The sequence below is a fragment of the Mastigoproctus giganteus genome, chromosome 7 (genome assembly GCF_048544385.1).
Source record: "Mastigoproctus giganteus isolate SK-2022 chromosome 7, ASM4854438v1, whole genome shotgun sequence".
Classification (NCBI taxonomy): domain Eukaryota; kingdom Metazoa; phylum Arthropoda; class Arachnida; order Uropygi; family Thelyphonidae; genus Mastigoproctus; species Mastigoproctus giganteus.
This window is the reverse complement of record NC_143581.1, coordinates 11,184,614-11,197,142: the sequence shown is the minus strand read 5'-3', so window position 1 is coordinate 11,197,142 and position 12,529 is coordinate 11,184,614. Positions and strand designations below refer to the sequence as shown.

The following is a 12,529-nucleotide window of genomic DNA, read 5'->3' as shown; positions in this document are numbered from 1 at the left end:
TCAGAAAGAAGAATTAAAATTCTCTTTCCATAACTTTTCGTTGTGATCTGTATATATTCTTAGCTAGGATTATAAAAACGCTCATCGCAACACGTCAATTCCTGAAGGGAGCGCTCGCAACAGCTGTGCGTTATGTTGACGCATTCACGGTCTGGTTGCCATAGCTACCGAGGAAGCCAACGTTAAAAATTCTTCAAAACTGTTTTCAGTAATTAGTTGTTTAAGTTAAAATAGTTTGATGACTGTTTCATGTCGCGAAGAGATCGTTCACGCGTGACTAAAGGGCAACCAAAGAAACATGTCGATGTACCTAAAAAGAAGAAGAAAAGTGCCGAGGATAGCTCCTTTGGAAGAGAGGTCCCCCGAATTAATTATGTTGCTATAGATGAAGTGTGGTAAGTTGAGCAGTGTCATTACTTGCAGTAAAGGATTAAAATTCAAAAGAAATAAATATTTTAAAGTAAATCTAGATATTATTTAAATTGTTTTTTTTTATTTATTCATTTTATGAATTATTTAAAGGACTGTTTAAAATTAATTTTAATAGCGATTTCACTTTTAAATAAGAGGGGAAAAAAGGTGGAAATTATAATAAGACTATTTAATTTTATTCATATCGAAAGCTATTTTCGCTCCCTATTTCCATCTCTACAAATTTGAATATTCAACAAAATACACAATTCTTGAATATAAATCTCGAGTTAATAAATCGAGATTTCTTTCAGATATTTTTTCTCTGGTTTTTCTGTCAAATTTATTATATTCACATATGCTAATTTGCAATTTTACGACCTCTTGCGGATGATCTTTGAAATACATTAAAAGTATAAATTAGCAGACGAGAAATTTAAACTGTAATTAACGTATGAGGTTGTATATTTTTCCTTCCCCCTCGTGGATGATCTGGGAAAGACAATTGCATATCTTTCACAGATCATCCGCGAGGGGGAGGAGTTATTAAAACAGAAAATCAATATTAGATTTTGTCATATTTGTTTATTTTATTTTTAATCAGTTGTACTACAAACATCGCTTTCAAAAAAAAAAAAAAACATTTGCATTGCTACGTTTATTTTTCAGTTTTAAAATTAATTTTAAAGAATTTTATCATCATGAGATTAAAGAAGTACAGCTAATTTTAAACTGTGGCACAGATGTTTCGTTTTTTTTAATGGCTTCGACTGTTAATTAATGGCGTTGGCAAACATTTTGAAATTTTAGAACAGAACAGCACTTAATATGCATGTACTGTCAAATAATAAATAAAAATAATAAATAAAAATAAATGCTTACTATTTCTATATGAGTGTGAAAAGAAGTAAACGAAAATTAATTATGCTTATCAGCGGATTAGTGTGTTGCAAATAATGTTTTGCGCTGCATTGTGGGTTGCAAAATGGTCGAAATGTTTGTTAGATTGGGTATATATATCTCTGTGAATGAAATCCAATAAAAAGCCTCCACCTGATATACCTAACTGCCATAAATATCTTCCCAAAGGGTAAAATGTTTAAATTAATGGAAATATGAGAAATCATGCAAATGGCAATCATGACATTTTATTGCATTTAGTGTCCAAACTGAAATGACATGTTAACGTAATAGTATTATATATATAATAGTACTGTAAATCAGCAAAATAAGTCCTCAATATTTTATTGTTCCTCCTCGAGCTGCAATTACAGTCTTGCAACGATCTGGCATAGAGTTAATCAACTTCTGGATATACAGTTGTCCAATTTCGTGGTACCACACTCTTACAATGCTGTCCTGCAGCTGAAGCTTACTTGTTGGCTTCTTCTGAGCAATTTTAGACGACATTATGTACCAGCAATTTTCAGTAGCATTCAAATCTGGACTGTTGCCGGACCAGTCCAATACTGTAATGCCAGCATTTCTGAGGTATGACCGCATCTTAAGGGAGAAAAACGAGGGAAACGGTGTAAGTATGTTTCAAGCCTTGTGAGACAAACTCACCATTAAATCTAAATAGCATAAAACTTACCAGTAATTGCTGTGTGGCAAGGCGCTGAGTCCTGTTGAAAAATGCAGTTTTGGATGTCTGTGTGGTGATCCCTAATGACGGGTTTCAGGCACTCCTCCAAGATAGCAGTGTAGGTTTCTGCATTCACTGTTCCGTTAATAAACTTAATTCGCCCCACCCCTTTGCTTGTTATGCATCCCCAGGCCATTTGACCGGCGGGGAACTTTACAGTCAGGATGGTATGCCTCCGATTTTCGTCTTCTGACATATCGTTTCCCATTCGAGCCCTGAACGTTGAATTTCGATTCGTCAGAAAAGATGACGGTATCCCATTGCTCTTTTGTCCATGAAAGGTGCGTTTTAGACCAAGCAAGTCGCTTCTTCCTCATTTGTTGGGTCAACAAAGGCTTCTTCTTGGGCCGATAGGCATGCAAACCACATTCCGAAAGTCGTCTTTTGATAGTTCATGCACTTGTTTCAACACCAGAGGCCATCTCAAAGTCCAGTTTTAGATCAGGAGCACTAGCATGGCGATTACGAAGGCATAGCCGTTTCAAATATCGATCTTGGGAAGGCGTAGTCACTTTCTTACGGCCTGATCCAGGTCTTCTCTTCACATCACCGGTTTCACGCTTTAATTTCAGCACCCGGGATACTGTTTACTGGTGACAGCCTATTTTATCAGCGATAGCACGCGTAGAAAGCCCTTCCTGGGATAGAGCAACAGCTACACTTTTTTTTTCTTGGTGTCAAGTGAACATATGGAGCCATGAATTGAACATGCCTCCGAAAAGCAGGATACTTTACCTTTCCATTACTGTCTGATGCAATAGAAGCGTTATCTGACGCAATATATTTGCTTTTCGGCAAACAAAATGACTGTATCAAACAATATCTTATACATTTCACTACAAATGTTACTTTTATTAATGTGATGCTTTTTTGTCCGTCACTGTAGAAGTATCGAGTCCCTTTGCAATAGGTCCATTACAAGGAGTATAAATACTTTTGACAGATTAGAAGTATTCCTTTTATACTCCTTTAAGCTGTCAGTGTTAACTGATTGTAAGTTTTCGAAGAAAATCTACGAACTAAGACCAATAACAAGGGCCTTTTTAATAGGATTTGAATTTTGTAGCTTTTAAAATTATCATTTCAGAAACATGGCCCAAGACTGTGTCCCTCAAATAATTTTCCATATATTCCAGGAAAAGTCACATCGCTCATGAACGAAAAGCTGCCAGGACATGGGCAGACAATTGGGGATTTGTTACTCTACCATGGCAAGTGGTAAGTTGTGAAAATTTTACAATTTTCAAAACAATACATTTCTTACAAGTCTAGAGAGGTTGAATTCTAGATGCAAGTCCTAATGTAGTTAGATTATTTAAAACTCTTGAACAAGCTTTTGAAAATTAAGTAAGCTTAAAAATATAAAGTAAGCTTAAAAATATAAAGTAAGCTTTGAAAAAATAAAATAAGCTTGTTGCATACTGATAAACAAAGCTGTAATAGTGGTCCTGCTTTACTTAAAATATACCAAAGTATTGTTTTCCATCTATACATCTGTATATATTGCAGTCAAAATGTATCAAAAAGTGAGAGAAGTGTTTTCGAGATTCACTGTTAATGCTTGCTGGTTAAACATGGCAATACTATGAAAGCAAAGAATTTATATAATATTCCATTATGTACTAATTATATACGAATGTGTATGTGGCTCTTGTTGGTTAAGACTTCTAAAGTAGAAGATAAAGTAAGCCCCAAAAGGCATCAATCACTCGGAGTCCGATGTGACCATTTTGCATGGAATAATATTAGAAAAGCCCCTTTGATTACCGTGAGATATATCACAGTAATCCACTCACATAAAATGGATGGCAAGCATTTGAAAAGCTTATAGTCTTCAATACAAGCTTGCCACTACGTCTGAAACGAAAAAGTTTTTGATCAATGTATCTTCCCTATCCTAACATATGTCTGCGCGGTAGCACAGTGATATCGTCACCGTCCTCCCCACACCGGCTGGAAATGGCCCGGATTCGAATCCCGTCGATGACGCGAGGAACTTTAATGGGCTTTTTTCACTCCGTAGCTGAATTAATCGGTCTCGTGCGTAGATAGCAAGGTTCCCCCACCCCCCTAGAAACTGGGGGTTTTTCGTCCAGCAGAACAGACAAATCGACCAGAGAACACACGCAATTTACAGCCACATTACATAAATGGATATATAGAATAAATTCTGGGTGTCTCTAATAAAATAATTTGAATTTGTCCTAACATATGACATCTTCTGAAACAGACATTGAATGCCAAAACTTTACAAAAACTGGTCACGCAGAGAAGTATGGAGCGCCGAACTTTGGACATAACCAAGAGATCGAAAAACATATGCATGGATCCGCCAACCAACCAAGGTAATTGAAAGAACAAAGCGCTTAAATGGAAATATCCCATATCAAGAACTGACGATAGATGGACCAAACAAATTTTGGAATGAATACTGATTGAATCTAAACGACCAAGAAAAAGACCAAATATGAGGTGGATCGATGAAATTGTGAAATTTGCTGGTGTACAATAGCAACAGAAAACAAAATACTGCAGTTACTGGAAACGTGTTGAGGAGGCCATCCTGCAGTGGATTTACAATGGCTGAAGATGATGATATATATATCTGGGCGAAATCTTGAGCCCGGTGTCCGATTTTTTAGGGTATAAAGCTCCCCACTTCCCTCTAATGGATGATGATGTTCTACTCTACAGAGGAGTGATTATCAACCTTTAGTCAGAGGAGTTGCACTTCGAGTTAAAAAGGTGCTATATCCATACCCGTTTCTGAATTCAGTGGAGTTTTTCTAATCTCGCGGCACATGAAAGCGCCATAACAGTCAGTGTGGAAACCATCTCCAGGGAAGGGAGGAAATGGTGATTTTTTTTTTTTTTTTTCTCTCTTTAGAAAGGATATTTCCTATGCCGGGGAAAATAGAGTTGTGATACTCTAGGGAGCCTGATTTTAAGTTGTCAATAGCCTACCATCCCAGAATCTTACAGTCTTGTAACTTTCTTTCATCAGTTACATAATATAATAAAAAAATTACATTACGTAATAATCAAAGAAAAATTTATGGGTGTCATTTTAGATTTCTCATAAATTTTACATTATATTAATCAGGTGAAACAGTCATCCCCCAAACTGTTCCCTATATATGGTGATAATACCCGATCGCCCTTAAAGCCCACCCTGCTTGCAACTCTTCTCATTATACATTAACTGGTTCCCGATTATTTACTCCTTTTGGGGAAGGAGTAAAATCTATACAGCACTATGATTAGTATTAAATTTTTTATATAAAAATGAAAATATCGAAACATTTGTAGTAGAGATCCAAGAACAGTAGGTATAACTCAAACAGATTTTCAAGGCATCATATTAAACATAAATGTCGCAGCTTAGAAACAAAATAAATAATAATAATAAAAACTAAGGGGCTTCGCGCCCCTGCTCGCTCATCCCCGAGCACACTTTTCTACGTAAAATGTAGAGGCATGACGGAGTAAGTCAAAGCTCTTTTCTACATAAAAGACACACCTGACGAAACGCACTGATCAATATCTAATCAGGAAGTGACCTATGTAATTATTTACCTTGCATTTGTAGTGACATAATTGCCCCGTCCATTTGTACCACGTAACCTGCATCCCTCTTCTCCCATTGGTTACCCCACCACGCGGCATTTCAAGGTGGAATAAATATCACTATGTAATTATTTACCTGCTTTTACGTAGGTCACTTAGGAAAAGGCCTTTTGCTTCGGGTTCCATAATGCATGAGGAATAGAGCTGGACTAAAATATTTACAAACTATACAAATATTTACAAAATACTAAACTATTTAAAAATATACAAACTATATCGGGTCCTTCATCAGCTGACATTACAGTGGAACATCAAATGATGCCGGGCGTGATCATGTTTTAGGCAGAAGCACGTGCAAGAGGTTTCTGAAAGTTATAGAGTCAGTTATCTTTCAATGGGCAACAACAATGTAATTATTTATCCTCTTCTCCCATTGGCTCAAATAAATATCACTAGGAGAAAGTTTTTTTTAATGTATAGAGAGATAAGTACAGTTATAAACAGAGAAAAAGCTACATGGTCAAAACTCTTGTACATGAAGTTGTTCTTCTTACAGATAAATTGAAATTCCCTATTATTTATTACTATTATCAACCTTGCACCTAACTATAGATGATCCTGACCCTGGTCAAGATCATCTGTGGTAGGTGCAGGGGTGAATAACCTCTAACGGCTTTGAATAAGCTTTGTATATGTATTTACAATTTACTTTAGACATCTTATAATTTGTTTTCAACAACGAAATATTCACCGGATGGATGTAACAAGTGGCCCGTCTTGCTGAAACGGGTGTTTTAAATCCCGGTATGGAAAAGATGAGATTTTTTTGCTCTATGTCCTGCTGTTTTGACTTTGCCTATTGAAAATATATCATGATGGATATGTCACGAACAAACCGGTATGGATCACTTTGTGTAAGTGTAAGTATAATTTAACACCCACTGTTCTGCATTACTTATGGTTAGCAAAATGGGAGAAATGAACTCTTTCATTTCGGTTGCGCGAATTTTGAATCACCATGTAATCATAACTTAGCCCTCGAATTTCAAATCTACAAAGACAAATCATTTATAATTCAAAATACTTTGATGAGGAATCGAATTCGGAATATTCAGTGGTTTTCAGTTGGTTTCTATTGTTATTTGTAATTTTTAAATCAACTAGTCAATTTACCAAGTCTGGAGTCCTTCGGCACTTTCTTGCCGACAATTGAAAAAACTACTTGCACCAAAGATTGCTGTCAGTCATCTTTGCAACTTGGTCAAATAGTTTCATTCCCCCAACCCCCAAACGAAGAACAGACCCAAACCAACAAAGTTCCAAAAAAAGAGTATTTTCCGCTTAGTCTCCATTATTGTAATTTTCTCTATAGAAAACCTTTTAGACATTTTTTTGTTTTTGCATAAACTTCATGGAACTCAATTTTTGAGACAGTGCATTAAACCATTATTAGGTAGGGGTCAGGATGATAGATTAACTGCATAAGAACTAGTTCGATAAGTTTAAGGTGTGGTCAAATTCCAACAAAAAGCAAAATGGAAGGACCCCCAAAAGAACTGGGAGTTCAGTTAATGTCTTTACTTTCCCAAGACGATATCTGTAGTAATAATAACTCAAGTTTGGATCATTTATCACCCTGTTTTATGACTAAATGCTTCAACAGCAGTTATTTTGTAGTGTTAATAGATAAACTGTCTGCTGTCTTTCGAAGCACACTTTACTATCATTTCTTTTCTTTTTAACAGCTAGCCCAAACCAGCCGCGAAGACTATGAAGAGAAGATTAGAAAGAATCCCATTCCAATTTTCACCCGTACCGTCCCACCCTCAAAGCTCGATCATCTTCCGTCACCTCCAGTTCCCGTCACATCATCCGCTATGGTTGGTTGGCGTTCTGGCAGGGCCGACTGCCAACTTGAACGCTTCGGTAATTATGCCAGACCGCGATGTCGGCTCGAAGACAAATTACACTTTGAAGAAGACGAAGACTTAGAAAAATAGCTAAGAAAGTGAAAGCTTAGATCTCAGAGTCAATTTATGGTCCGCAATAATGACGTAAGTTTCAGCTTTGAAAAAGACAGCAACAAAAAAAGAAACCAAAGAAAAAGTTGGGCACCTCGTCAGATTCACTTTTTGGTGGTACAAGTCACTTTGGCAGAGATAAACAGAGATTAGCAATTAGAATGCGCGCCACATTCGTTATGTACAAGGCCATACATTAATAACATGCCACATTTTTGGGCTCGGTGTTTAAAACTAGTAATGGATATTTGTCGCTTTTCTTAAGTGGATTCGGCCCTTCTAGGATACGTCTTTGTTTTCCACATTTTATTTAAAAACTTTGATAATGTATTGACATCAAAAAGTCGATGTAGTGTCAGAAAGTGTGAGAGATTCTTGTTATGTATCCAATATGACGTGGTGGGGACGAGAATATGAAAAGTGCATTGAGGCACTGTAATTATATATTACAATGGGACACCGATTATCATGCTAATGCAGGATAGCTACTTCCGAGTGATCCTTCAATCTCAGAGAAGATATTCTGAGAATGAAGAAAATAGCCAGAAAATTCAATTTCTTAAGACCTTGTTTGAAGACTATATTCTGTCTATTACAACAGCTTGAAAATGAATAGATGAAAACACCATATTATTTTTACCTTGGAAGACACTCATAAGCTCAGGGGTGTTATGTCTATAATTTGCATATGTCTCTGGTCCATTTGTCTAGGGGACGAAAAACTCGAATATCCAGGAGATAGATTAACTCGGGCATGTTGCGAAAATAAGAATAAAAAATTATAAAACTTTACTGACATCATTGACGTAATTCGAACCCAGGACTTTTCCACCTTCGGCTAGGAGAGCGGCGATTATAACCACTGTTCTACTTGTGGACATCAGCATATCGTGTACCTTCCTAGCCGCCCGTTTAGATAACATGGGTGTATATCATATTCGATTGTATTAAAAACCTCAAGTCATTTTCGCCCGGAAATTTTTTAACCCCTTTATCCCCCAGCTTTTAAGTTAATCCTGTATTTCTGTTCTTCAGCTGCAAAAAAATTTGCAAGCATTAAACTTTAATTGCCATTTCTCAGACCACATATACTGCCCTCCCATTAATATTCGGACACCTGCCTTTAGACAAAAAAAAAAAGAACTTTATTGTGTCATTTAATATTGTGCTGAAACCTTTTGCTTTTATGATGGCCTCAATCTCCGCGGCATACTCTCAACAAGCCTTTTATAAATGTCAGGTGATATGTTCCCCCACTCGGCCTTCAACGCCGCCACCAGTTTCGCCTTGTTCTTTGGGCGATCTCGACGTGCACGTACCCGACGATCCAATACATCCTAAAGATGCACCTCGATAGGGTTCAGATCAGTTCTCTGGGCTGGCCAATGCAACTTTTCCACACCCACGTCTTCAAACCACTCTGTTACAACCCGAGCAGTACGGCATGGCTCGTTGTCTTTCTGATATAGATATGGGCTTTCCCCGGCATAATGTTGGAAGTGCATAATGTTGGCATAATGTTGGAAGTGTATAATTGTCCAGGATGTCCTCGTATTGCACATCCGTCATGGTTTTGTTTATAACGACTAATGGGCCCAAGCTAAACCATGAAAAGCAGCCCCATACCATGACACAGTCTCCCCAAAAACCATTGTTGGGAGGATACAATCAGGAAGGAACTGTTCCCCTGGCATTCGCCACACGCAGGAACGGCCATCAGACTAGTAGAGTGCGAACCTCGACTCGTCTGTCCATACGACTGTTTTCTACCGCTCTACAGTCCAGGATTCGCTCTCCTTACACAATGTTAATCGGCATTTAGCATTTGTTGAGGTGATCACTGGCTTGTAAACAGCTGCACGACCATTGTAAATCATATCATGGAGTATCCTTCGTATAGTACTAGTGCTGACACTAGTCCCAATGCTCTCACCGAGGGTTTGTGTGACTTGAGATAATGGCAAATTACGATTTGGCGCATAGTCCTTCGCAGAATTCTCTTGTCCCGTTCTGTTAGTTTTCAGGGTTTACCAAGCGGTTTTTTGGGCGATTCAGTCCCATTCCTCTGCCATTTGCATATGATGTCACTAACCATTGACCTAGGGATCCCCAGAGTGACTGCGATGTCTAATGCAGAACGCTTGCTTATGTGGCATCCTACTATCATCCCATGTTGGAAGTCAGTTAAACGTGTGAACTTGCATGCCCACTTTTGCAATTGTCTGTTCGAAGCCCAATGTGTATATTTATAGCAGGTTCTGTGACGTGTTGCATGTATAGGACCCGTTTCCCCATCCATGGAGGGGTGTCGGGTGTCCGGATGTTAATGGTAAGGCAGTGTATGTAATCGATCCTGTTCATTTTGAAGCTTGGCCTGGTTCGTTAATCATCCTTTCTGCACCTTCAGGTCTTCAGAAAGCTTTGACATTATTGTATTTCTTCGTCAGTGTCATTATGTTATACTGAAGTAGTCACTATGGTGAAGTCCAAATTCCTAATTTGAACTTTGAACATTCTGCAATGTTCAATGTTCTGTGTTTAAATCCAGAACTAAGCCATCGTCTAACCACGTCAAGTTAATTTTTAAAGTGTCCTATCATTTAAGAGTGACCAGTGGCAACCTGAATAGCTTTATCTTTAAATAAAAACATACCAAATGGATAACTGCTTTCAAATGCTATTTTTGCCACGTACGAGAAGCATGCAGCAAGAAAAGTCCCAAACGAACATTAGGATATTTGCTATTATAATTGTGGAAACGCTGAGGACTGTTTCAAAAGTACGTGCCTCAGCATGAAGGATTAATTTGAGGAATCTGATAACACCTTACTTTTCAACGTGGTCCTCCTTTGGACTCAATATACTTTTGTCACCGATGCTGCAATGCGTTGATTTCGGCAGTTGCGAAAAACGTTTTCTCTTGGAGCTCCAGGAGAGCTCCAAGAGAAAACGATTATCCACTGCAGTAATGACGTCACTATCGTTGGGGAAATGAATGCCAACTACGTATTTTTTTTCAAAGTACAAAGTAGGTGAAAGTCCGATGGTGCTAGATTTGGTGAAATGAGGAATGGTCCAAGGTTTAAGAGCCGCATTCACGCAGTGAGCAAGCGTGTTATCCTTAAATGGAACACGACTCATTTGTTGAGATTTCCTTGGCGTTGGTCTGATGTTTTCACGCAAACGCCTCAGGCGGTCTGCGTAATATGCCCTGTAACTGTGGTCCGGCCTTTCTGGAGGTTATCCACTAGCAACACTCCATCGTCATTCCAAAAAATCGATGCCATCACCGTTGCCAGCAAGAGAAATCGACTGGGCTGCTTTCTCTGAAGGGTGGTAAAAGAACTGTTTCCACTGTTTGGACTGCTCCTTTGTCTCTGGCTGAAAGTGATGGACCCACGTCTCATAAATGGCCACAAACCTTGCAAAGAAATTTGCTGGATCTGCTTGGGACCTATCGTCCTGTAATCTTTTTCATAGCGAGGATCTCCATTATTATGAGATAGACATGTTCAGATGAGATGCCCAAGACGCTGGCAGTGCACCGAACTGTCACTCGGTGATCACTAGATCATGCACGCTGTGAATAACTTCTGAAATGGACGTTGCAGGTCTTCCATAGCGTGGGTAGTCTTCTAGGCTCTCGTTTAAATTCTGCTGCCCACTTTTTAAGCATGGAATAGAAAAGGCATCCTCTCATAACGTTGCGAACATATCCTCATGAATGCCTTTGACTTTAGCCCCCTTTTTTGCCCCATAAATACTGGATGACTGCACTATAACTAAATTTGACCATCTTATCTCATCATCTTTGTTGACTTCAGGACCAGTAATTAAAAAAATACCTTAATTGCAACTGCATGAAAGTTGACGAGTCACCATTTCAAGTGTTACCACATTAAGTACAGAAATTTTTATAAATCGCTAGACGACAAGCAGATCCTTATTTTACACAACAAACTTCTTAAATTTCGGAATACAACATAAGGCAATCCAAGAATGCAGAGGCAAGATTTTTAGATCGAGAACTCTAACTTAATTATGGATTTATTCAATGCAGACAAACTGACTATCTTTTTCCACATTTGCCTATATTCTACTAACAGATCAGCTCATTGAATTGGTAAGAACAGACTTGGACCTCGATTGTACTGGAAGCTACCGAACTACCTGGTGGAAAAGTCCCGGGTTGGAATCCTGTCAATGACACCACGAACATTTATGGGTTTTATTTTTTTATTTTTTTCCCCACTCCGTAGCTACAGAATGGAAAAAAATCTCCTCCCAGGAAACTGGCTTTTCGCCAAACATCTCGACCAGAGAACACATGCAAATTATGGATATCGAATAAAAAGTCGTGTTGAAATTCTCTGTTGGCTGGTTGTTGTTCGGAATTCTGTCTCTATGAAACTCTACCTGAGTTATTATATCCCTAAGTGATAACAGACTTCTCATTATGTGTGTATCTTATATAACTTTCTTATATAATAATATTAAATATTTAAATAATAGTTAATTGGTTAATTGAAAAAATATAAAATTTATATTATTACTGTATTGCAGGAATAATATGTTTTAAATAATATTTAATTAATAATATTTAAATATATTAATTAAAATAACTTAATGCTGGTATTTATTCAACAGTGATTATTTGAAAGTAAATACAGGTAATGAGCTAAAATTAAAAAGAATTACAGTATTTCATTTTTGATTTCAAGAGAGTTTAAAAATTTCTCTTAGTACTCCGTGATGAACGGTATACGTACCCAAAGGAAAGTAAGCTATGAGGTGTTTATACTGTATATTGTCCGTAATAGTGTGTATTCTGCGGTCGGTTTGCCTGTTTATTGGATGGAAAATCCGAGTTTCCGAAATATAAAAT

The 12,529-nt window shown here is 37.7% G+C and overlaps 1 protein-coding gene across 1 annotated transcript; it reads left to right on the top strand.

Moving 5' to 3' along the window:
* Window positions 1-249: 249 nt before the first annotated feature.
* Window positions 250-7,623, top strand: LOC150082515 (ciliary microtubule inner protein 1-like). Its single transcript, XM_090377816.1, has 3 exons — window positions 250-395; window positions 3,193-3,274; window positions 7,369-7,623. Exons 1-3 carry the CDS (start codon window positions 250-252, stop codon window positions 7,621-7,623), a joined length of 483 nt encoding a protein of 160 aa, XP_090233942.1.
* Window positions 7,624-12,529: the final 4,906 nt, after the last annotated feature.